We start from the raw sequence: 23,995 nt of genomic DNA on the forward strand, positions 1-23,995 counted from the left end.
TTAATAGCCCCGGGGAAAACAAAAGTTTAAAATACCTCAGATGAGAAACCTCTCGTACAATAATAATAAAAATAGCAGGAAAAAAACGATGCGGAAATCCTGGAAAGTGAGATAGAGATTCGAAATGCCGTGGTGGATGTGAAATTTCGTAATTATATTTTCCAATATAAGTATAATAAGCTTCGTGGCAGTACATTAAATATTTGCGGGTGCGTTTATGATAGTGATGATGATGACGATGGTGTGTATGTGTACCGCTTAATAATTAATCTTGAATTAATCTTGAATAATTGGAACAATAATAAAGTGGAAATTCTTTCAGCGCCTCCGAGCATTGCATAACTGAATCGATACGATCGATTGTACAAATAATATATATTGCAATTTATTCGTCTGTTAATATACGCTAAGGAAAAATATAAGAGAAAAAGTTCGCATAATTAAACGCGATAATTAGATAAATTAAAATCTGAAATAATGCAATAAGTAAATTCTATTAAAAATTCTAATATCAAACAAAATTTCAAACAGACGAAAAACATTTAACAATAATATATTAATTATTTCATAAATTAGTACAAATTAATTCAAATACGTTTCGCTCTAAATTCCGATTAATTGCACGATTAATCGGCATTGAATGAAAAGTATCTAATAAATTTTAAGACTTATTAAAATGTTTCATCGTTTATATATATAGTGCGGATATATTTTTATAGAATAAACACAAAAAATTAACATTGTAAAACTGACATGAGATGTTGCACTTTCTTGTTAATATTACTGCAAATCGCAAGCAAAAAAATAGACGTAGCTGATTCACAGACGGAGAATGAAGTCGACATGAAACCTGCCTTCATACGAATACCATATTTATATATACGTGTATAATATAATAATAATAATATAAATAGCTAGTCAATGCATTTTAATATTTGGCATGAATCACGTTTAAAACCTACGAACTACAAACGCGCGCAAATTGGTGTGTTACAATTAGTACGATATCAAGGACAAAACAACGGAACGAGAAAAATGAGAGTACTTTAAATTACCGATTACTAACAAATTCGCGAATAAATTCTAGAAATCGGAATCCCCCGCGATGGGGAAAGCGCGAGTAAATGAATGACAAGCAAACGAATCACAGTAGCCAACTATTTCCACCGTTTCGCGAGTAATCGAGCGCAACATCGCTCCAATTATGTACACAATTTGTTTGATGGACATCATACGATCGCATTACAAAAATTATCGGAGAATCGTTGCAGCAAGGGAAAGACCACAAATCAGCATTGACAGAAAGTGACAAAAGGCGCGACGCTATAATAACTGACGATTTTGACGATTTTTTTCAATTGATAAAGTCAAGCCAAAACCTGACCGAATCTTGAAATTTAAAAATTTATCGTTTAATATTGCTGAGAAATTTTATCTTCTTGTCACTTTTAACATCTTCAGGTTTCAAAAAATTTCTCAAATTTTATTGTGTCCCAAATTTAGATACATTATAAGCACAATTTTCTTTCCAGAAATGTTTTTTTTTCACTAATTTGATAAAAGTGGCACCATCAGTTCTTGCCTTCACTTTATCAACACCTACAAAAATAATTTTAATAATAGATATCTTTCTTTGTTTGTAGCGCATGCACTTGTTCGTCAATTTCCAATGTTATATTTTATTGCTACAATTCCGCGATCTCTTTATAAAAATAAGTATCTTCCCGTCTTTCCTTGAGCAAGTTTATGCGCTTGTCCGGCATCTCAAAATCGCCCGATTCATCGCCCTTTGTCTCTCATTACAAAAATTCTTGCTTTTAATACCAATCACTAATCGTTAATCGCATGTAGTCTTCTCGTAAATAAAGCTTAGTCTTTCTACCTTCTAGTTTAACCCTTTCGGTGCATTTCATTTTCTAAGAGAAAATACATCGTGTATCTTCGAGCCTATAAAATATATATCACGCAAGATAAGTTTTCTGTAATTTAAAACGAGATTTGCAAGCAATAAATATAAATCAGCATTGAAGATTGCCGTAAAATTCATTCTTGCTGACATGAGTCCTGTCAAAATTTCCGCTCTCTGTCGCGGAACCGAAAGGGTGTCGCTCGAAATACTTCATCTACATGCAGTTCCTATAACTAGACTTAGTAAACATTCGATACAAAATAATCTACTTAAATGCATTTGGCATGTTTTGTTCTTAATTCGAAGTTCGCCTGTTTCCTATCTCCGTTATCATCACTCACTGCTACTTTAGTGCTGCTGTCACGATCACCTTTCAGTCCCGGACGATTCAAGACTGATTACATCAACGTCGGTTAGCACTAATCGAGATTAATTATATATTACTCTTACCAGCTAAGGACAATATCTATAAAGGACGAATTGTAAATACTAATTGCTAGCAGGTCCAGATTCCAGAAGCTGACACTGGTATAAACGTAAATTTTGCAGGCTGAATTTAAATCCGACTTTACGCTTCATGAAAAATCTCATACTTTGCCCGTCTTTGGTCTCTCTCGGTTATTCAATCTTTTAGCAGAAATTCTATGGAAATATATGCGCAGTTAAAAAAGTTTTGCATCACCTCATGTGCTACTATTTCACATTAGGTAATCTACGGAACACTCGATGATCAATGAAAAGTATTATAACTGCATTTTTTTCAACAATCATATTATTTTATATGCTCCAAAAAAGTATTGCAAAATTCTAATTCATTGCAGTTCTGCATTTATTAATCTATTGCTTCTCTCTTTCTACTTTTCGTAACTGACAAGTTTTCAGAAAGAGAAAAAAATATTACATACAGTTAAAAATACAAAAAACTGTAGCTAAAAAAATCATAGCTCAATTGTTATAATACTTTTCGTTGACGTTGTTGATTGGAATCCAAAATCTAAGAAATAAGCAGATCGGTTCTGTCTTCGCAAAATGTTAGTGTCACTCCCACTTATTTCCCCAAATGCAATTTAAGAAAATTCAAAGCAGCGCGGAACTTTTCTCAATGCACGTACGCGGTGATCAGGAAGAAGACAGTCTTGCGTGTCGCTGGAGTGTTGACACTGTCGCCGTAACCAGTGCTTCACTCTCGGAGCGCTGAACATCGGACACTTTCAGCGCGGACCGGTCGCGGCGTCAGCGATTAGATGTCCGCACACTCTCGATGAGCAATCACCTCAACCCTCGTCATCACTTTATCCTGTTCGCGTTCACCACTGTGTTCGGCCTCACATGAACGTTCTGCTTATTGGATTTGCCCCTGCTGGCGACCGTCGACGCGTCAATCACCGATCTCCGGCTCTTATCTACCTTCTCCACTCTCTCGGCTTCTTCTCTGTCCTTCCCCTTGCTTATCTCGGACTTGTGCACGCGAGCCGCCGACTTGCACACAACTCTACCGGCCTTCGGCTCACCTTCGTACGTTTTCCTCGACGGCTGCGGCGTGTAGTACAAGCTGAACCGCTTCGTCCGCGTCGCCGGCTTCTGCCTCACCTCGTCGCGCAATTCGTCCGTCGAATTGAACTTCCGTGTCGCCACTTTGTTGCCGCAGATCTCCTCGGGCGATTTGTTCGTTGCGCAGGGCGTGAAGCAGCTGTATCTCTTGCTTCGGACGTTTCTAGAGTCTATCTGAACCTTTCTGTTGATGTACCTTTCGTGACGCAGTTTCACCGGCTCGTCCTTCGCGCACGCGTTCTTATTTGTTTCTTGAATTTTCTGGTTGCCGCAGTTCTTGTCAGGATGATTGTCCAGCCTCGGCAACCTTGACACGTTCAACGCGACGATTCGGCTCTGCAGCATCTTCGCGACAGACTTGTTCTGATCCTTACTGCCCGCGAGTTTCAAAGGAATCTGCGAGGAACGATCCGCGTGGCAGTTGTTCTGATTCGCGTACTGGAAGCTAACGTTTTCGAAGCTGTCGGTCGACTCCATGCTCTGCGTCGAGCTCGATTTTTGTCCGCGCGCCAGTCGCGCGAATTGAATGTTTACGAAGCTGTCGGAGGTCTCGATGTCGTTGCCGGTCGAACTGTCGCCGGTCAAGCTGCCGCTCGACGTCGACACGGTCGCATTGCTGTTGCGAAAGTCGTCGCTGTCGAACCTGCCCCCGCCGCGATTTGCGTCGTACAAGTTCTTCCGGTTATATTTATTATTCTGTCCGTTAGCAGTGGCAGGCTTGCTCGACGATTTCGGCGTCTCGTATATTGCTTTGTTCAGCAAATTTCCGTTCTTCAGGTCCCTTTGATGACTCCTGGGAGTCGCGGCAGCCTTTTCAACGATCTCGTCACAATGATTCAGCGAACTGCTGTGATAATTGTACGAGTTTAGGTTCTCCGGAATGCTGTTGAGTGATGAGTTGGTGCTTCGTGACTTGAGACGACGCCGCGGCACTCTGTTGTCATTCAGATTATCTATCAGGTCGTGCATCGATCGGCTGAGGCTGTTGATGTCTCTCAGGCACTCGGAGCTGATAAAGACAGACTCGTCCGCGGTGCGATTGCCATTGGCGTAGTCAATCTCGTCGCCGTGCCGCTCATTCGATTTCCCCCGAGTCTTGTTAGACTCGCGATGATCCACGTTGTTCGCCCAGTCAGCTCTCACCTTGGCATCGTTCTGTTTCTCGCCGCGCTGCTTCTTGAAATCGAACTCGAACGTGGCCAATCTTATCGGCTTACGCTGCTGATCCCGGTATTGCTCCGCCGATGAGTCAGCGGCTGTGTCTGCGGTCTGTTCGCCTCCTAGAAAGCTCTGCTGATATACAGAGGCGGGACAAAAGAAAAGAAAAAGCACCGCTACAGATACAGCAAACCACTACGAAAGCTTTCTTAGTGTTGTGATCGAGAAAAGCCGACGAAGCGTAGGGAAGTGTGACGGATCGCGCTCGCATCACGCTCACAACACGGAAAATCTGTCTAACGCGTATGAAATTCCAACAACGAATTCAGCTTTATAATAGCATTTATATAAGTACAACTCGTTAAAAAAAATTATACTACGTATACAATATGTATATAATTTTTTCATAAATTAAATTGCACAACAGATTCAATGCTCGATACGTTTGTTACCGGAATTCCAATTCTTACAGACCCGCTAAACTCTCTTTCAGTGTTAACGTGGCATGGCGAGCTGGAAAGAAATCGTGCCCAAAATAATAAGTGCAACAGCGAACGTGCCGTTTAGACAAGAACCATCCGATATTAACCCCATCTTCGGTTACTGTGAGAAAGTGGGAGAGGGATTGTAAGCCATGCAAGTGCGGCGACGCGGATGTTCCTTCTAACTCGTGAGATACAATAACAATACTGTATGTCAGTGACAGTTACCGCGAGCCATGGATGGTCCAAAACATCCTCGGCGCTAAAACGAAGCTCCGGCTGCGCCTGCAGCATATTGGAGATCAGCTGCTTCGCGGAATCCGACACAGTGTCCCAATACGGAGATGTGAATTCATACTGGCCACTCAGGATGCGCTCGAACAATTCCTCCTGCTCGTTCTCCAGCGACACAAACGGCGGAAAGCCACACAAGAGAATGTACAGAATCACTCCAGCCGCCCAAACATCGATCTAAAAATAAAAGCACGAAATATTTATTTAAAATGTACATATTAGTATTATAAGAGATATCTAACGCATTACTAATAATACATTTAGCTCGGAATTCCTTATTCTTTCTTTTAGTCTTAATCTTGCTTTTAAAGAAATATTTTCTCTAATTAATTTTAAAAAATAACTTTAATCGACATTCTTGATTAATAAATTTACATCGCAACAGATGTACCTTCAAGCCATATCCAGTTTCAGCAAGTATTTCCGGTGCCACATAAGTGGGTGTACCGCAGACTGTGTACAAAGGTTCTCGCACTACCTGCGCGAGTCCGAAATCACCCAGTTTCAAGCATCTAACGTGACTGCCGTCCATCTCAACCAGAAGGTTCTCCGGCTTGACGTCGCGGTGCACGATATGATGCGAATGCAAATAAGCCAAGGCGGAAGTCAGATGACCGATCATAACGCTGGCCTCCGCCTCGGAGAATTTTGTCGCAGATGCGATTGCATCAAATAAATCTCCACCCTGAAAAATAAACAGATGTTTTTCTTATTTCTATGTATGTTTACTTATAATTTGATTATTCTGTTTGAGTGCACAAGTATGACTTTGACAAACATGATAGATTTTTGGATAAAAAAACATTGATTTGGAACATAAAAATCATTTTTATTTTATTCAAAGTATGCTCCATCGAAAGCTACAACCTTGGCCCATCTTTCAGGCAATAAACAAATTCCACACTGGTAAAAGTCTGGTTGTTTTGAAGCGGCCCAGTTATCAAGCCAATTTTTTATTTCTTCATAAGAATTAAACCGCTCTCCAGAAAGAGCTGACGACCGGAACAAATAGTAATCTGAAGGAGCAATGTCTGGTAAATACGGCGGGTGAGGTAGAATCTCCCAGTTCACTCCTTCTAGATAATTCTTGACGGATACATGAACATGTGGTCTGGCGTCGTCATGCTGTAAAATCACCTTGTCATGTCTATTCTCCCATTCCGATCGCTTTTCCTTCAGAGCTCGGTTCAAACGTATTAATTGTAGTCGATAGCGTTCACCAGTGATAGTTTCAAACGGTTGCAGCAGCTCATGATACACCACACTCTTCATATCCCACCAGATACACAACATAACCTTGCTGCCATGGATGTTTCGCTTTGGCGTTGATGGACTTGGTTCACCTGGCTTAACCCATGTTGGTTTGTATTTAGGATTGTCGTAGTGAATCCACTTTTCATCACCAGTAATAATTCGATGTAAAAAAACTTTTTCTTTTTTGTCGTTGCAGCAATAATTCGCACATAGTTTTTCTTCTTTCAATTCGTGTGGCACCCAATTTCTTTGCTTTTAAATCATTCCCATGAATAAATGAACCATTGCATGCAGACGTAAGGAAATCCATTGTTGGGTAACACTTAATGCTGTTGCCAATTCTTTATCTGTTTGGCATGAATCCTCGTCAAGTAATGCTTCCAATTCTGCATCATCAAATTTTTTCGGTGGTTTTCCATGCTCTTTATCATCCAAATCAAAATCATTGCTTCTGAATCGTTTAAACCACTTTTCACACATGCTTACCGATGGAGCATGTTCTTTGTAAGCTTCCACAAACAAACAATGACTTTCAGCTGTACTTTTCTTTAAAAAAAAAATAATGAAGCAAAACTTCTCGCAAATGACGTTATTTTGTTACAAAATTCGACATTTTCAATGCGATAAAAAAAATATTTGTTTGCACTTCCATCAAATGACATATACTACGTTTAAAAGCTAACATATAGACCTTTTAAATACATGTATTGCCAGTTTCATGTAATGCCGGCAGTACGCCTTATGCATGCAATTCTATTGAAAATCCGTAAAGTCATACTTGTACACCCAATATTATTTAATTTCGATGATGCACCTTGACGAGTTCCATGACTAAAAATAGTTGATCCGCAGTTTCTTGTTCCGCGATTAAGCTGATTATATTAGGATGACAGACTTGTCTCAGGATTGCCACCTCGCTTGCTAGCATCGTCTCCTTCCCCTGACACTTGTATTTATCCACGATTTTCATAGCGTACTCAGCACCGGTAGACCTGAAATAAATGTTAATATTTGCGTATCTTTTAAAGTAAATAATAAAAAAATATCTCTATTAAGTACATTTACAATTAATATTAAATTATATTTTAAGTCAATTGATTAATAATATTAATAAAAATTCCAATTTTGAAATGCTCACTTGTGAACGCAATGCCTAACGACAGCGAAGTTTCCATCTCCAATGACATGTCCTACAGCATAATGTAATCTCAGTGGTTGCGGCAGTATTAAGGACGAAGGACTGGGAGTCCTGACTTGCGGTGTGGTGAGTGTCTTCTTGCCGGACTTCTTCGGCATTCGCGGCATTGGACCACTCTGTCGCTTAGAGCTCCACGGACATCGCCGGAAGCTCTGTACGCACTTGCTCTCCTCGAAGTCCAGCTCAAAGTCCTCTTGAACGGACTTCTCCGGGCCGTAAGCCACGAAGATGTCGTCGTTCTCGAAGAAATGCTCGAGCGAGGTCACCTGTTGGCCCGACAGCGTGTACACTTTCCTCACCGCTCCGGAGTCGAGTTTCACCGCCTCCGTGATCGCCTCCATCGCGTGCTCCAAGCTTGGCGCGTTCCGCTTGTTTAACAATAGGCGCATCACCTTGCGCGGCTTGGTACCGTGGCGGATCAACGTCACGATGCGCGCTTTCACGCACAACGGTATGGCGTTGATCTGCCTGCCGGTACCACCACCACTGCCGCTCCCAGCCGCAGGCGACTGTGGCAGTCCGGACAGAGAACTTCCCCGGCGCACCTTCGACGCCGAGTATTCGACTTTCTTGAAAATCTCCCCCTGGCCGGACACCACGTAACACTTGCCGTCCTCCAGATCGCTGACACTCTGCACCTTGCGGCCGTCCATAGTGTAAATCGACCGAACGCCGTTCGGCAGGGTCACGCTTGATACCAAGGCGCGCGTCAAGTCGGACGCAAGACTGTCGAAGCTGCGGTATCTCTCTGGTGTCACTGCCATCACCACACCTGTGTAATACTTGTCGCCATTGCGGAAGAATCGAACTCTCTTGGCTTTCTTGGTTGGAGGTGTCCTGAGGACATTTGTACTGTGCCGTGTCGTGATGTCCAGTATCCTCTCATCTAGACTCATTATGGTGGACGAATTGAGATCACCACTGCCACTTGCTGGAAAGTTGCCACCGCTGGATGGTGAAGCGCCTTGGCTCAGTGGTCCCTCCATCATCCTATATAGAAATATAATACTTCTTATTAAAACAAACAAATATTACTTTGTGTCTTTGACATATTCTCATAGTACAAGCCTAATAGCTATTCTTATCATTGTGTAAATAATATTGCTCTAATAAATAAGTTGTTAGGAGCATAAAGAGCCACAACTGCCGGATCTTAGTGCGAAAAGTCATATAATCAAATTAAAAACATATACAAATACAGAGTACATTTGTATTTGTATGTTTTTAATTTGATTATATGACTTTTCGCACTAAGATCCGGCGTTTGTGGCTTTTTATCCTCCATACAACTTATTTATTTGATTTTATCATTTAAGCCTGTATATATTTCTTATTTTTTTAATATTGCTCTAATTCACTTATTGCTTTCATTAAGATACATTATATATATATTATTAACAGAAAAAATTGCATATAATAACACATTAAAAATAATAAATTTTGTATTAAATATATGAAAACATATTTGTCAATAAAATTTCTTATATATTTTATATGCTGTAGATTTTTAAATCTTAATCAATATGAGCTATTATTTTTAAAAGTTTATACAAATAATTTGATTGCTCTAATAAAAAGTTAATTGTACTTTTGTTCTCTCAATATATTTTCCCTTAAAAACCATATGTAAATTATAATACTATATAAAAATATAAAATTTAGAATAATTCTGAAAATAAATCTAGAATTAGTTTAATTATATTTAAAAAACTGTATATCTGAAAATATTAATCTTACAATTAAAGAAAGCATTTTTCATTATTCTCAATCAATGAGTACAAAAAAAAATAGCAAATTTGCAAATATTTTAATTTTACTCAATTAGAATTTTATTCTATCAAAATCAAAGTTAAATTTGAAAAGCTGTTTACTGTTTTCGATTGTACTCCAAAATTTTTTATTAAAACTTCGAATTTGTAACATGTAAAAAATTCAAACCATTATCTATTTAGTATGAGATTTTTTTATCAAAGGGATGTTAAGTAACTATAATTTAATTTTCCATCTTATTTTCAATGCAATTTAGAGCACATACATTTATTATATACATTATAATTAATACCAATTATAGGATGACACATACTCAGAAGATTACAAATTGCTCTCTGACATTCTCACATATTTACTCACACACATTGAACAATGAAACTATAAACTGCGTCAGGCTTTTATCTACAATCCTGCCCACTACAAACACAATCACCTGAGGATTATCGCAGGCTCTCACTGCTGATAAACTAGACAGATTTCCAGAGTGGCATTATTGCTTTTTTATCCTTTCATCAACTGCTGTTATGAGTCACACTTTAGAAAGTGCACCTGACGAGTGCAACGGTAACGGAATTCCACTTGGCGATCATGAAATCTCAAATAGTTGCCGTAAACAGAAACAGAAAGACTAATCCATGCCTGGCGTCCAAAATTAATATCGAGAAAAGAGAACTAATGGACGAAGACACGATATCACAATACGAATGCACTTAACCTACTCTGATTCGCCGCTTATTCGTTAACAGACCACCGTCGGTGATCCGCAGCGATGCGAGCGGCGAGCTACTTATGAAGCACGCGTATAAATCTCACTCACCTGCTCGCAAGTCGAGCAGAACGCGGTCGATCGTCTCGGTGGCACGGGACGGAGAGCCAATTGACGCGCGCACCACAGGCGGAGTGTGAATCATCACCAGCAAGCTGACATTTTCGCAGCGGCGGCGACTTAAGATATTCAGAGACGTGGAAAGGAACGGTAAAGTTATGGCGGATTCACGTTCTATGTTCGATATACAAATACACCGACTTCCAATAAAAAAAATGGATTTTCTAGAAACTTTTTTCAACGCCATATTAGTCTCTATAAAATGAGTGTTTTTATTGGATGTCAAATGTCGTGCGTCAGATGACGAAGGCATGTGAATCGTGCATTAGCCGAACATGAGGCGCATGCGTGAATCACGCCTATCTTACATCACGCACACCGGCGCCTATGTTCGCATCGCAAACGTTTCGGGCGGTACACTCCATTTTGTAATATGTTAATTTATTATAAAAATATAAATATTTAAAGATATTATTGCAACATAACGCAGTAAGTACAAATTATGTTGTATATGTTACATACTCGTTAGTTATACGATTCGCAAATAACATAGAAAAAGTCCGCCGGAAAAGTCGAAATGTTTTGGACGGTTCTTCTTTTGAATGTTTCGTTTATTTTCCAAGAATTCGTTCATTCTATGATATCTTTTAAAGTAACTTGTTACTTTCCTCGTAATATTATTTCGAATAATTTGTTGTTTGTTGCTCGAAAAAGAATAACAAGTTTATGAAACATCGTATGTTTTACAGTTACGCGAGAAGTTCTTACCGCTTCGATTAAAGATCGGCAGAACTCTACTGCGGAAAGGTTAACTTTTTCGTTTTCTCGTTTGTACCTGGCGCGCAGGTAAACGGGCAGGTAACCAGGTAACTCACGCTGCAATGCTCGGTAGTGAGGGCGAAAGGAGGGGGGCTGACACGGCGGAGCGTGGCAGCGGTGTTCACCGCCACCATCGTGACGAAGGTGGCGGCGGTGCAGTCCGCAGTCTCGTTCGGCGGGCGTTCGTCGTCGGTTGAAGTTGGTGTGCGCGCGAGTGCAAAGGTGAAACAGTGAAGATCAGCAAGAAGAGTACGCGCCTCGGAGCAGAAAGTTATTCTTCAGCGCCAACTGCGAGCGAAAGTGGAGAGAACGCGGAGGCTCCAACGCCAGGATGCCAAGTGCGTAAGAGAGACGAGTGGCAGAAGGAGCCGAAAAGGATTAGGTGCCGGAAAATGCGGCCGCGACACATCGTAGCAGGTGAGTCAAGCCCCCCTTAAGCGATTTCTGGTCGCCATCGCGGTACGCGGGCGTCGCTGAATCGCGGGCCCCTGGAGCGTCCAGGCGTATATAACTTGATAAAAATATTCGAAACCGTTTTAACCTTACGTCGATCCGTGGCCACAGTCTCCGTTGTGAGGCCCGAATGTTAGATCGAGAAAGTTAACTGTAATAAATCGAGATGTAGTGCGTGAAATTGTGGTTCACGGTGGATTCTGGATGCAAACGCGAGTCGAAATCGAGCAATCGTTTTGATCTGCAAGCTGACTCACGATAAGTGCTTCACGGTGGAGTCTAAAAGATCCTATCGTACATCTTCGGTCGAGGATTAAAATTCTTGAGTTCGTCAAGATGTAACAATCTATATATTATTACAATTAATCTGCAGACAAGAATCAAGCGATTTGACGATAGAGATAATTAGGACCGGTTGTATTTCGAGCTAAACAAGATTGAGAAATTTGTGACTGGCTTTATTCACGCGGAAAGATACGCGATGAGTCATCGCTGCGGAATTGTCATTAAGAATTTTTCAATGATATAATAATTGTTATAGCAACAATAATAAAATTGAGCATCGATCGATATCGAGTGATCTATAAATGAGTAAGTCTAAGGACAAAGTTGTTGACAGATGGGGAGGGAAAGTTGCCCTACGGAATATTTTGTGCACCTGATTCTACCTGAGCTATTGTCATGCAGAGTCATGTCGTCCCAAAGCAATCTTTGGCCAACAAAGAAATTTCTGGCAGGCAACATACATCTTGCACCTGCACCAACAGTTGACCATAAAATCCCGTTGTCGAGAAAAAGTTATACTAGAATAGAAATTTGGGGCAAAAAATATTTCAGAAGTTAGAAGAAAATAGAATTCGGATTAAAAGTTAACATTTGTCCGCGCGTACAATGTATTGGGATTATTATTTATGGATTGTATCGTAAGAATCGCAAATTACCTCCTCTACTCTGTCATTTTGCAAGGCAAATTTGTTAGATTAGATCTCGACATCGCTAGTTCCACGCTGTTCTCTCCGCAGCATTGTTAATACGCAGCGCGATAACGAGACAGAGCACGCTGAATCTATTGAAATCTCCCGTGAGTGAGTTCAATATACCATGATGCTATACGAGGAAAAATTCTTAGCGCATTAGGATTAATTTTTAGTCACACTTTAGTCGTGTAGCGATTGTTTCTTGAAAATTATTAAACATAATTTTGCAAAAAATTAATTTTAAATGCGCTTTTTAAGCACTTTTTCTACAAATTAAGATTAATAATTAATTAATTACTTACATTGTCATATAACAAAAATATTCTTCAACCTAATTTTTTTTAGTACTGCTGTTTAGTAGTTTATTATTTTATACATATATAAAAAATAATTTGCGTTTATATAACAGAAAAATTATAACAGTGTCAAATGAAAAAATTATAACACAAAGTAAATAACAGAATTTTCAGACGACAACAATTCAAAACAAATTGAACATTGTCTTTTGTTGCATCGATAGGAAACGACAATGAAAAATTCCGATTGCATGCAATTAATCGCAATGCACATCATCGATCGATATCATCATTTATTGTCAGTGCAACAAATACTGCAATACACTCGCAAAAAGAGAAGCGATTGAACAAAAGTGATTCAGTTAATATTCTCATCAATTTGCCATTATTCTTGATTTTTTAAATTGAAACAGAACGCGCAGTTTTTTTGAATAAATTAATAAATTAACAAGTGCACACGTCTTGAAACTTAAAAGTCACCATGTAATAACTGTTACATAATGATCGTCATTTCGCTAGCAATTTCAGTTAAACGGAAGAAGCTAATTATTAAATTCGTGGCGATTATGTCAAATCCTTGGAAGAATGACATAGTCACACAGATAAACATTTGTGATTTTTTTTCGAAGAAACGGATTTAGTACATCAATATTTCAAATTCCAAATTTTCTTATTTTTTTATTAAATTTTATTCCAAAATCCTCAAACGTTTTCTGATTACATTTTTTTTAGTTTTACGATTTTATAATAAAATTTTAAAGTATAAAGTTTTACTTATACCACCATAATTTACATTTTTGTTTTGTTAAAAGAATTTGTGTAAAGAATTCGAAAAATTTCTACGAAATTGATAAAATTCTAACCCGTAGTCCTAAAACGTCGCCAAACGCTTAGGTAGACGTGCGTCATCATTTGAAATGAGTTTTTCGTGCCGTCGACAAAGACGGCTTTTTCTCGGTCCGGAATTTTCATTCAAAGATTAACGAGCCTTTTCCACAATAAGCAAAAATCGTGCGATAGCACGCAATCGTGCCAATGTAGCAGAATATTTCTTTTTGTCTTGGGTGGAACAAAAGGAGCTCGTGGAATAATTTACAGGCTGCCTGCTTCTCTGAGCTTCCGTTTCTATGTGCGCGCCTCTTTCCGGTTCTATAAAAGCGCACGTTGACCGAGCGCGGGCGCGCGCGAGACGACGCTCTTTCGTAACGGTATAAACTTTTACCTCTTCGGAAGGGATCCTCACCGGTGTGGATCAGTGACCGACCCGAGAGCCACTACGATGACTTGTGTAATCACCGCCTCTAGACAGCAATTATCGAAGCGGGGATCAACTATGAATTTTCCCGTGAGAATTTTTAGAAAGGAGTGGTCGTTGAACTTTGAAAATGTTTATTAGAATTATCGAACTTTTTGTACACAATAACATAACACAATGTGTTTGTCTGAACGGATATTGATTAATTTGCACAACTCGCGAAAACAATGTTATTTTAATTATTATAAAAATAAAAATTTCAACTTACAGCAATTTAACTTGCTTAAATTTTTGCGAATAATTAAGAAATCGAAGTTTAATTATGAGATGTCGAGGATTTTAAGTGACGAAAAGAAAATATATCCGATCGCGAGTTTTGTATCCACAAATGGATCTTTGCGTTCACTGACTTCTCGTCACAGATATCGTCCGACTTTCCAGAGCTCTAAAGGCTCGGCAAAATGTCCTTTGTGCGTAGAAGACACCGGAACGACGAACTTATCGCAATTCTGGAATGTCCGTGTTCCTTGCACGATCGCGTCCACCATCTTTTCATATGGAAACATGAATACTGATGTACGTTTAGATAAACGGCAACTTTTATAAAGACGCGCACACCATCAGTGTGCAAGTCATTCAATTTTTCTGACAATGTCAAGTAAGAGCGAGGCGATATAAGCTGCAGAGCCTAGAACCAATATCGATAAATAGTTGAGATAAATAATCACAATGATTTATGATGACTGAAAACGTAGCAGCGTAATTTCCATAACAATGCTGGCGCATAATAATGTCTACTTTGGCTAGAAAGTTTCTTAAGAATTCTCCTTCAATTGCAGACGCTGTGAAAAAAAAAAGGGTAATTGAAGTATTCCGTTAAATTCGACGTAGTAGGTCGTTGATTGCGACGCTATACATTTAAAATACCTTTCTTAATAATGTGTTTAAAACGACAGAAATAACAAGAATTTGCTAAATTTTTATTTTTTAAGTAGCGTTAATTTTTTTTAACTGAATAACAATATTTAATCACGTACTTGTTTAATATCTCACATTCAAATTTCTGTCCCAGATTTTGTTAAATTAAAACATTGCGGATGAAGTAGAAGGATGATACGTGTGTTTGCTATTTTGCAATTTTGCTATGCAATTTTGAGTGTCGAATTCAACTCGCACATGCATCTTTTAAAGGATGCGCGTATCGTTTATTTGCAAAATTTAAAGCGGCAAAATTCCATTTCCGCCATTTGATGAAAACTGCGACATTACAATCTAAAGCGTCATGAAATTATTATGAAAATGATTATCGAGCTTATAGATTATTAATGTTTCAATATTTTCGTTATTAAAAAAAAAAAAAAAAAGAAAAAAAGAAAACATGCACTATAAATTATTCGGGAAATAAGTCGAAGTAATGATGGGAAATATTTCCGAGACATCGCCTTCTCTTCTTTTGTTCTCACTGATTCGACGAGAAGAAAGCCTTAGGCGAAGTATCTTTTCTTGCGCGCGTATGTACGCGATGCAATATCGATAGCCGCGCGCGCGTTAGAAGAGGTCGATAGTTTCACGTACAGGCGTCGTTTCCTCTCTGAAAAAGCATTTAACGGAACGTCATCCCGCGCGAGAGTGCGCCGGTATACGTATGCACGTGTGTGACGCAATTGTTCCACGTGTCGCCTGTCAATTTATATCGAACATACCGGCACTCGACGTGACGCCTCGTCGCCGCGAATAATTCAGCGAATAATTCGTCGCGGCCGCGAAATATTTCGAGTGTATTAAACTCGTTTCTGTCGCGGACATACTCGTCACTCTATACTTCTATGACGTTTTGCGATTTTAAGCAAACCTTGTGGACACGAGAGTGAGAAAGAGAGAGAGAGAGAACTCTGAAAGCTTTTGCGCAAGTTTATATCACGTCTAAATCACGTTTACATCAAGTTTATATTCACGTTAAAAGAACTTCTCATGCGATTAACAAAATATAAAGTACTCTATGCAGAATGATTTTTTGTCTTGTTCGATATGTGATAACTTTTTTTTTTGCGAATTCGAATAATCCTTCCTTTTATATTCGTGCTATTTTTTGGAAAAATTTTCTGACGTTAAATATAAACAAATATATTTCTTTATGTCCACTTGAACACATAATTTGTTTATCTACTCTTACTTTTGGTTACATTTTCTAAATTTCCGTTTATATTTTTTAATTTATAATTTTTTGTTATAAATTTCTATCTGCATTTATATTATCTTTTTCAATTCGTTGAGTGTCAAACAATTTCGATGGCCCAAGACCGTAAAGATGAGAGTGTTTCTGTTCGATTGACCGCGAAGGTGCACTTTGTGGGACGTCGCGTCGAAAAAATGCAACAAATCGAACGAAAGTTGCATCTGAACATGTGTGCGCGATACCGGCGTTAAATTACAGTGCCAGCTCGCGCGGCGTAACATTACGCTCCGCTCGCTCGCGCAAAATCCGAATGCGAAAAATGAATTCCGATGCGCCTTCCGGTCGAAGTCGAATAAAACGCGCGATTCTTTCGCAGAACAATTCGCCGGAACATGAGCATAATTGCTAATTGCTGATATTACTGTACCCGAAATTCGTAGAAATGGAGAGCCCACAAATAAATCCTAGTTACTGCCGAATACTTTTTCGGTATTTACATAGCAAAATTAATTACAAATCAATATTACGTAATTATTGGAAAAGACTTGCTTCCAATTAATTCTGCAGAAAAATATAACGAGAATATAACGACAAGTAGGTATTAGAAATGAAAAGCCTTTGATTTTGCCGTGAAACGTTTTCTTTAAGCCGGAAAAACTCAAGTTCTTACGATGAACGCAAAAAAGGGGCACATGGCCCTCGGGAGTGGCGCCAGGATTCCTCGGGTCCGGCAATTTCAGAAAGAAAAACATTTCACGGGTCACCCACTTATAATGTTGACAATTACCAGACCGCTGGCTCGAATTACGATTTAAATTCTCGAACGAAGCGACGAAAAGTTGCTTTTAATGCCGAAATAATCTATCGAAAGCAAGAATTAATTGATCGGTCTTTAATAATAAATTAATGCCGGTAATTAGACTTTAATGGCTCTTTGTTAATTAACGAGCACATTCGTGAAAACTCGTTGCCTCATTATTTTCTTATAATCGTAAAAAATTGGTAATGCGACGTACATTTAGCGCGAGCTGCTCGAATCTGTTAACACATGATGTCCATTTTTATTTAGTGTACAAATAAATTGCTCTCGTCGAATAACACGATAATATTTGAGAAAACTATCTCTTTCGCAATGCATTGTGTTCTCGCATGTATCATAACACAACTGTGTCAACCGAATATAATTCGTCGCTATAAATCTTTCAGATTAATAAATTGATACACGGCGTGATGGATGTTGTAAACAGAATGAACTAGAGACATTTTCGAACATTCATGACGCTATTTCGGGACAATGAAAAAAAAAAAACGCTTCTAACGAGGGCAAATAAAATTTCAAAATAAAACCACATTTCTCGCGGCCACATTTCTTGCGATACAAGATGCGCTGCAAATTGTTGAAATTAGACTTGCGAAATGTACAAGCTGTTTTACGAAGTTTGTATTAAAGTCCGGGGAAGTTTACCTTTTGAGGAACCGTCAGGTCGACTTCCACGAAAGTTTAAATTGAAGAATAATATATTGCAGAATATGAGAGAGTGTTCTTGACGTAAAACAGCTACCGGTGGATAAATTCATTAAGATACGGTCTCGCGATATAATATCGATTTCGTAACTTCTACAGTATGTCTTTCGCAATTAAATGTTGCCGCTGCAGCTTTTGCAAAATTTTCCAACCTCTTCCGGTCCCGAAAATTTCTCAGAACATTGATTGAGAACAATATTATTAAAACATTAGACTATTTTGAAATACTCTATTGCATATTTCACACCGCATTACAAATCGCATATTTTGTGTACGATCGAAGAATTTATAATAATTTATAAGCGATTAAATCAGGAAAACTTTTCAAAGGCTGTAGGAGAAAACAAAACGAAACTAAATCTCCTTCATCAATATTTTACACTTTTTTTAGAAATTAATTTCTTACAAAATTTTTTTATTTGTAATATATCAGATAACGAAGCACGGGTTTTCGTGAAGTTTATTATCGTCAAAGACGCACGAACTCTGTTGGTTATCTGATTATTATTCTGCTTTAAGTGTTTCAGTTATTACAAAAAAAAAGGAAATCTTTATGAAATGAGATATTTTCTTATAAATATAATGATTGTACACACGCATATCTCTTCATTGCACAATTTATTTGTACTATCGCGATACTTTCATAACATTTATGCCATTATTACATCCAGGCATTAGGAGCGATATAGAATTCCGTAATTCATGTGATGTATAATCCTGATAAAGGTGCAATTGCACTTCCTGTCCCGTTACGAGCCGTCGCATAAAATTGCGCAAAGTCACAATTGCGATTGGTTATCCGCTCATTTATTTCGTTACTCGCTCAATTTTTCACCATTGATAATAAATAAGTGAAATCGATTTAATCGAGCTCGAATCGCGCATATTTTGTCTTGTTCTTACAAATGAATTAGTGATGGGTAGGTATTTGGAATTCCATTCTCGAAAGTTTTCTAACAACTCAATTATATCATAATTGCTTGGAATATTATTCGAAACTGAAAATTCTTGAAAGTATGAGACTTTTGCAAATTCTAAAAGTCTTAAATGTCTTGCAAGTCTGAAAGTTTTAAAAAGTCTGTTTGAAAATGTTTAAAAGTTTTGAAAATAAAATTATTATATTCCGTGTACATAAAAAATATCACACCTGTGTATAAAATAGAATAAATTAAAATAATAAAATACATAAAGTGAGATAAAAAAAAGTATATTTTTATAGTTTAAGCGAAATTTTATATTCATTCATTTTTTTAATAATTATATTTCTTGCTTAAAAAAACTTTTGTGACAACATTATTATAACATACAATATTCGTTGCTAACATTGTTTGAGTATTTATTGCTATTAATTTTCTAATATTCTCCAAATTATATTTATTTTTATTAATATAATATAATGATTTTTTGAGAAAGTCTGTGCATTTTCGAAAAAAATTGTGGCAACTATACTGAGTCGTATTGATAATAGAAATTGGAACTAGATATACATGAAAAACATTTTAATGTAGGCCATGTTACAACATCTCGAAGACTTACAAGATTTTCAATACTACTTTCAAGGCTTTTAAGAACTTTCTTGATTTCAAAACAACTCGGGATTCTCTCGTCATACGTTCAAAGTGATTCGATGAGTGTATCACCAGGCAGGCGATTCGCGAACCAGGAAAGAAAAAGATAAATGACGATGAGCGACTGGCGATTTATCATTTTCATTCGTACGTCGAAACCGATAATTACTGCGCCAGACATGCGACAAAAGCCATGTGTAGCGTAATGCCGAGGGAATGTAAAGCGCGCGCGTCGCACGTTCGTGGAAGAAAAAATAAATACGCCCGCCGCGTGGAATGCCGCAATCCGCGGCGATTGTGCACTCGTATGAATTCTCGATGTAGCGAGAAGTCGCGTTTGCGGTCGCGACATACGATGAGCGAAATCACGCGAAATCACGCGAATTCGCTAAAATTGCGTCGCAACGTTCACTAGCCAATTACGAAGATTTGCGAGAGAAGTGTCTCGTTGGCGTGTTAAAACGACGTGAAATATTTTCATGCGGAAGAAGCCGGATAAGTGATGATTGATGACGGTAATAGAATATGCTGAGACGTGAAGGACTCAGGATGTAAAGGCTCGCAAAGGATTTAGGAGCTAAAAGAGTAAAGTTTAGGATGTGAAAAATCAACTGTAGCCTAAATCGTTTCTTTTTTTGTTTTTTAATGAAGAAAATTGATCTCAATTTAATTTTACCGGCGTTAAAAATAATTATTGCAAAAAATTGTGAGAAGGATTCTAATTATTTTAAATGCGTTATAAATATCGGATGTCGCAAATAGAATTTCTCAAGCGCTTCTCAATTTACGAGAGAACGAATAAAAGTCGCGAGAATTTTGAGTATAAATAAAACAAGAATGGAATCGACGTTTGCGTTTCCGTGAATCTAAACGATAATGAGGATTATTTCCGGTCGAGATCAATTTTCCGAGAATTGTCGGCGACTTGAATAGCCGAAGGATGACGAATGCATCAACGTGCTAATTTATGCTGAATTTCGATGGCTCCGGGATGTGAAAGGAGTTCCTACGGCAGGATTACCTTCCGTTTATTTCGAGTGTCTTCCTCGGAGCTTGACGTAAAACGGGCGCGATCGCGCCGAGAATAATACATTTCGCACGACCGGATCTGGTCTCGGCGAAGACGATTATACATGTTTAATGCGATCGTAAATTTTATCGCGCAAATGTCGCGCGATACGTAGCTATATCGGGAGCGCTTGCTCTTATCTTTTGCGAGACCACTGCGAAACGCTCGATGTGCCTCTGCATTATCCTACAGATAAAGAAGTTTACGGAAATTAGGTAACGCTTATCAAGGTAATTACGCGATTATTTGCGCAACCGACATGCGACAACAAATGCCACTCTTCGCGGGATTTGTAATAGTTCTTTGTTCGATTAAAATAAACAAACTATCGTTCTGTAAACCGCATCGCGGAAAAAATTGCATTAAACGAGTATAAATTTTCAACACCGCAAAAGGTATTGAAAATAATGCTCGTTTTACTTTGTTTACAATAACGTTCGAGAAAAGTCTCGAATTAATTTTTTCTCATGCACTTATGAACATTTTACGGCCCTTTATTTATATTGCAATTTTTTTTCACTTTATCACGTGAAAGAGAAATTTGTCACAAAGTGACTAAAAAATGTGGTTTGAAAAATTCTACACGTCACCGCGAAAGCGTTTTCTTCTTCGCGCTTAAGTCACTTTCCTTCACTTCGCCCTACGAACTTTTTGAATCTCTTCGAGCTCTTTGAAATCTCGCAGCGAAGCTACGACGTCGCGCCTAAGCACAAAGTGCAGAGGCGGCTCCTCTTTCGCTTACGATGCTTGAAATGAAAAACGGTTAACGGCGGTTTCGTCTCGTCCGGCCGTCAGGTAACAACGAATGTTGTAATACACCTCTCTTCCTAGCTACACGCGTGTGCATGTGCGTGTCGTTGTTCAAGGCACGCACTTGAGCGTGAAGCGAGGGACTCGCGTTGATGCACGGATGTGGCTTCCACCTGCGCGTTCGGCTCGCCCGATGGATTTCTATAACTCTGTAGCCTATAGAATTTACGCTCGGGATGCGAGTTTAAATAGTAAAATGTTTTTTCAGGCAAAAAGGCAGTTTTGATGAAACTTTCCCGCATTGTGCAGAGCAGATGCGTTATTTGTAAAATTATAATCAATTGCATCTGAAACTTTTAAGTTTCGGAAAAGAATTATGTTTAAAATTAAGTCTGGATTGCAAATTGTGGCATTTTTAAATAACTTGGTTTAAGAACTCAAAAAAAAGTTCTTCGCAATCGTCGGAGCATTTTCGATATCTCTTGTTGCAAATGCATATCCAAATTTGGATAAATAAATAAACACAATTTAAATATTGTATTATTTTAATCGTATAATGTATTTTATACAGTGTATTTTTTATAAATATATAAATTTTTATGTCAAAAAATTAACAGCACAATGTAGTCGAAAAATGTTCGATCTCAAAAAGAGTCAGTAGTTCTTCAGAGGAATGATTTTAATGACGAAATGAGGCGGGAGAGAGTTGCATAGATACAAGACACAAAAATGTGCTCTAGGACGCGGTTATATTACGTCTAATGCACTCTCGCCGCCCTTTGAGACCGGCGTGTCGACGATCTAATCACCGAACTTTCGAGTTGCGGAGATTGCGCTCCCGCGATAATTGCACCCGGGTAATTAAATCGGGCGGTTTTTTTCACTTGACGAGAAAGCGCCTCGAGCACGGCTCGCTCTACGACGTCGTCGAGCGGAACGCGATATTACAATGAGATTTAAGGTCGATCGATATTTCGTGCGTCAAGCATGCGGGCCGCGCAGCTCGCCGGAGATTTCATAATCGACGACTATTCGCGGCTAGAGCGGTCCGAAGAAATCGCGCAATCCAATTATATTGTCCGAATATAACGTGGTGACGGGCGGAACGTTGGGATACCGAAAGAGAGACGAGAACGCCAAGACATCTGAACAGTAAAAGATAATGAAAGGCGAGGAAATTCACGTGCGTTCACTTTGCACGCGCGAGAGATGTGGGAAAGCGACAGGGAGGCGTTGGCGCTTCCAAAGCGGAACATGGTTTTTTTTTTTTTTACCGTCGCCGGGAGATTGCAATTCAGTTATGCAGTTATCCGTCATTATGCACCAGGTTGCGGTACTCCTGGCGAGCGCTGATCCAGCCGGTCGCGTCCCGCTGCCTTCCCATCGCCAAGCTTCTCGGACCCTCTTTGGCGTAAGAACGTATATTGCGATACCGAAATACATTAATAACGAGCCGACGGAACAGCTTGCTGACATGAATGCCGTAATGAAAACGTGGAATTGTTTCTGTCACCTGGAATCGCGGCTTCGCGTTACACGATGACTCACAGTCAGTAGTCACATTTCGCAATAGACAAAGGAATTCCTCGCTGCGGCGTGCGTTTATAGACAACGCAACATACATAACGCGATCGTTGAATTCCCACGTGTCAGTGAACTGAAAGCTCCGCAGCCAACTTGGCCATAGTCGCATGCGATAGGACTGTTCTAGTTGCAGTTCTGTTTTGTCCCTCTTTCCCGTCTCTCCCTCGTCCGAAGATCAATATTCACTTAGCAAGGTGATTGTATGCGATTGTGAGTGAATATTTTATTGAGATTTATTTCAGAAATTACTTTTTCACTTTAAAGTGTGAAATTTGATCGCTTTTCAACAATAATCGCATAAATAGGCTGCTAATCCGAAGGAAGTTTTTAAAAAAAATTTCAATTTTTGATGAACTGCTATTAGGATCATCCGCTTTTAATTGTCGCATCGATAACTCGAACATTGATTTCGTTTTCGATATCTTCCAACTAGCTTTTGTAGCAAGAGATCGTCATTTATTATCGAAAATTTCTTGAAAATTCGCTGAATCAATCCATCATGTCTTGCATCTTGCGTCGAGTCGGCTATCAGCGTTCGTTAGCGAAGTTAACGACGTGAGTCCGCGCAGATTTCCTTCCTGTTGCTTCTCTCCGGTATCTTCTTCATCGCTTCTGCACGACTTTGTGGAAGCGGGACCACCTCTCGAGCTCACGCTCCGCGCAATCCTCATCGTTCTCCAGGACTCGTTGGCATGCCTACGAGAGCTGAGTCACATGACTCAGCCGAGTCACAATCGCCACGCCTTCGCCGCGCTAGGCATAATTCTCTTTGTTGCATCACGGGGAGCCCGTTCCGAGATAGCGCACCTTGTTCCACCGGATTCTCGATTAGGCTAGCGACTGGCCCAGCTAGACTCAAGCGTGGGACAAATCGCTTCGAGCAGCAATACATTGATCGGCATCGTCGCGATTATCTTCGCGTGCTGCGCGACAGCCGAGCTTGATGCGTCGCGTGAAGATATCTTCATTTTATCATCAAGCTTATTCTGCAAAATCTTTAGTCCGTGACAGAATTTCGCACGCACACATATATATATATAATATTTATACATTAAACTTGATTGCTTTCGATTCACTGTTT

General features: G+C 39.1%; 2 protein-coding genes across 10 annotated transcripts in view; one reads left to right on the forward strand and one right to left on the reverse strand.

The window, feature by feature from the left end:
• Positions 1–133: 133 nt before the first annotated feature.
• Positions 134–10,594, reverse strand: LOC105670464 (serine/threonine-protein kinase CG17528). 4 transcript variants are annotated; one of them, XM_067357580.1, is made up of 6 exons: positions 10,434–10,594; positions 7,787–8,836; positions 7,463–7,640; positions 5,786–6,079; positions 5,329–5,571; positions 134–4,750 (listed from the first exon to the last, which is right to left on the reverse strand). In XM_067357580.1, exons 2-6 carry the CDS (start codon positions 8,833–8,835, stop codon positions 3,197–3,199), a joined length of 3,318 nt encoding a protein of 1,105 aa, XP_067213681.1. In that variant the 5' UTR covers position 8,836; positions 10,434–10,594; the 3' UTR covers positions 134–3,196. The 4 variants fall into 4 exon arrangements, with proteins under 4 accessions (XP_067213681.1, XP_012219422.2, XP_067213680.1 ...); XM_012363999.2 differs by having other exon boundaries at positions 134–4,753; positions 10,434–10,591; XM_067357579.1 differs by having other exon boundaries at positions 134–4,753; positions 10,336–10,552.
• An 809-nt stretch (positions 10,595–11,403) lies between these two features.
• Positions 11,404–23,995, forward strand: part of crb (crumbs) — a 38,087-nt gene continuing 25,495 nt past the window's right edge. For 4 of the 6 annotated variants that reach the window (XM_067357562.1, XM_067357564.1, XM_067357565.1 and 1 more), the window contains exon 1: positions 11,405–11,678. In XM_067357562.1, coding sequence (XP_067213663.1) covers positions 11,654–11,678 — 25 coding nt within the window. In that variant the 5' untranslated portion in view covers positions 11,405–11,653. Of the gene's footprint in view, positions 11,679–23,995 lie in introns of all 6 variants that reach the window. The other 2 variants (XM_067357563.1, XM_067357567.1) reach the window with 2 other exon arrangements.

The sequence above is a fragment of the Linepithema humile genome, chromosome 6 (assembly GCF_040581485.1).
Source record: "Linepithema humile isolate Giens D197 chromosome 6, Lhum_UNIL_v1.0, whole genome shotgun sequence".
Lineage (NCBI taxonomy): Eukaryota > Metazoa > Arthropoda > Insecta > Hymenoptera > Formicidae > Linepithema > Linepithema humile.

Bases quoted from the DNA above. Each gene is read 5' to 3' on its own strand.
- LOC105670464 (XM_012363999.2), bottom strand. From the start codon at position 8,835: ATGATGGAGGGACCACTGAGCCAAGGCGCTTCACCATCCAGCGGTGGC. The intron at 7,641-7,786 runs GTGAGCATTTCA...CATTTATTTCAG, and splicing joins GTTAGGCATTGCGTTCACAA to GTCTACCGGTGCTGAGTACG. The intron at 5,572-5,785 runs GTACATCTGTTG...TTTTATTTTTAG, and splicing joins AAACTGGATATGGCTTGAAG to ATCGATGTTTGGGCGGCTGG.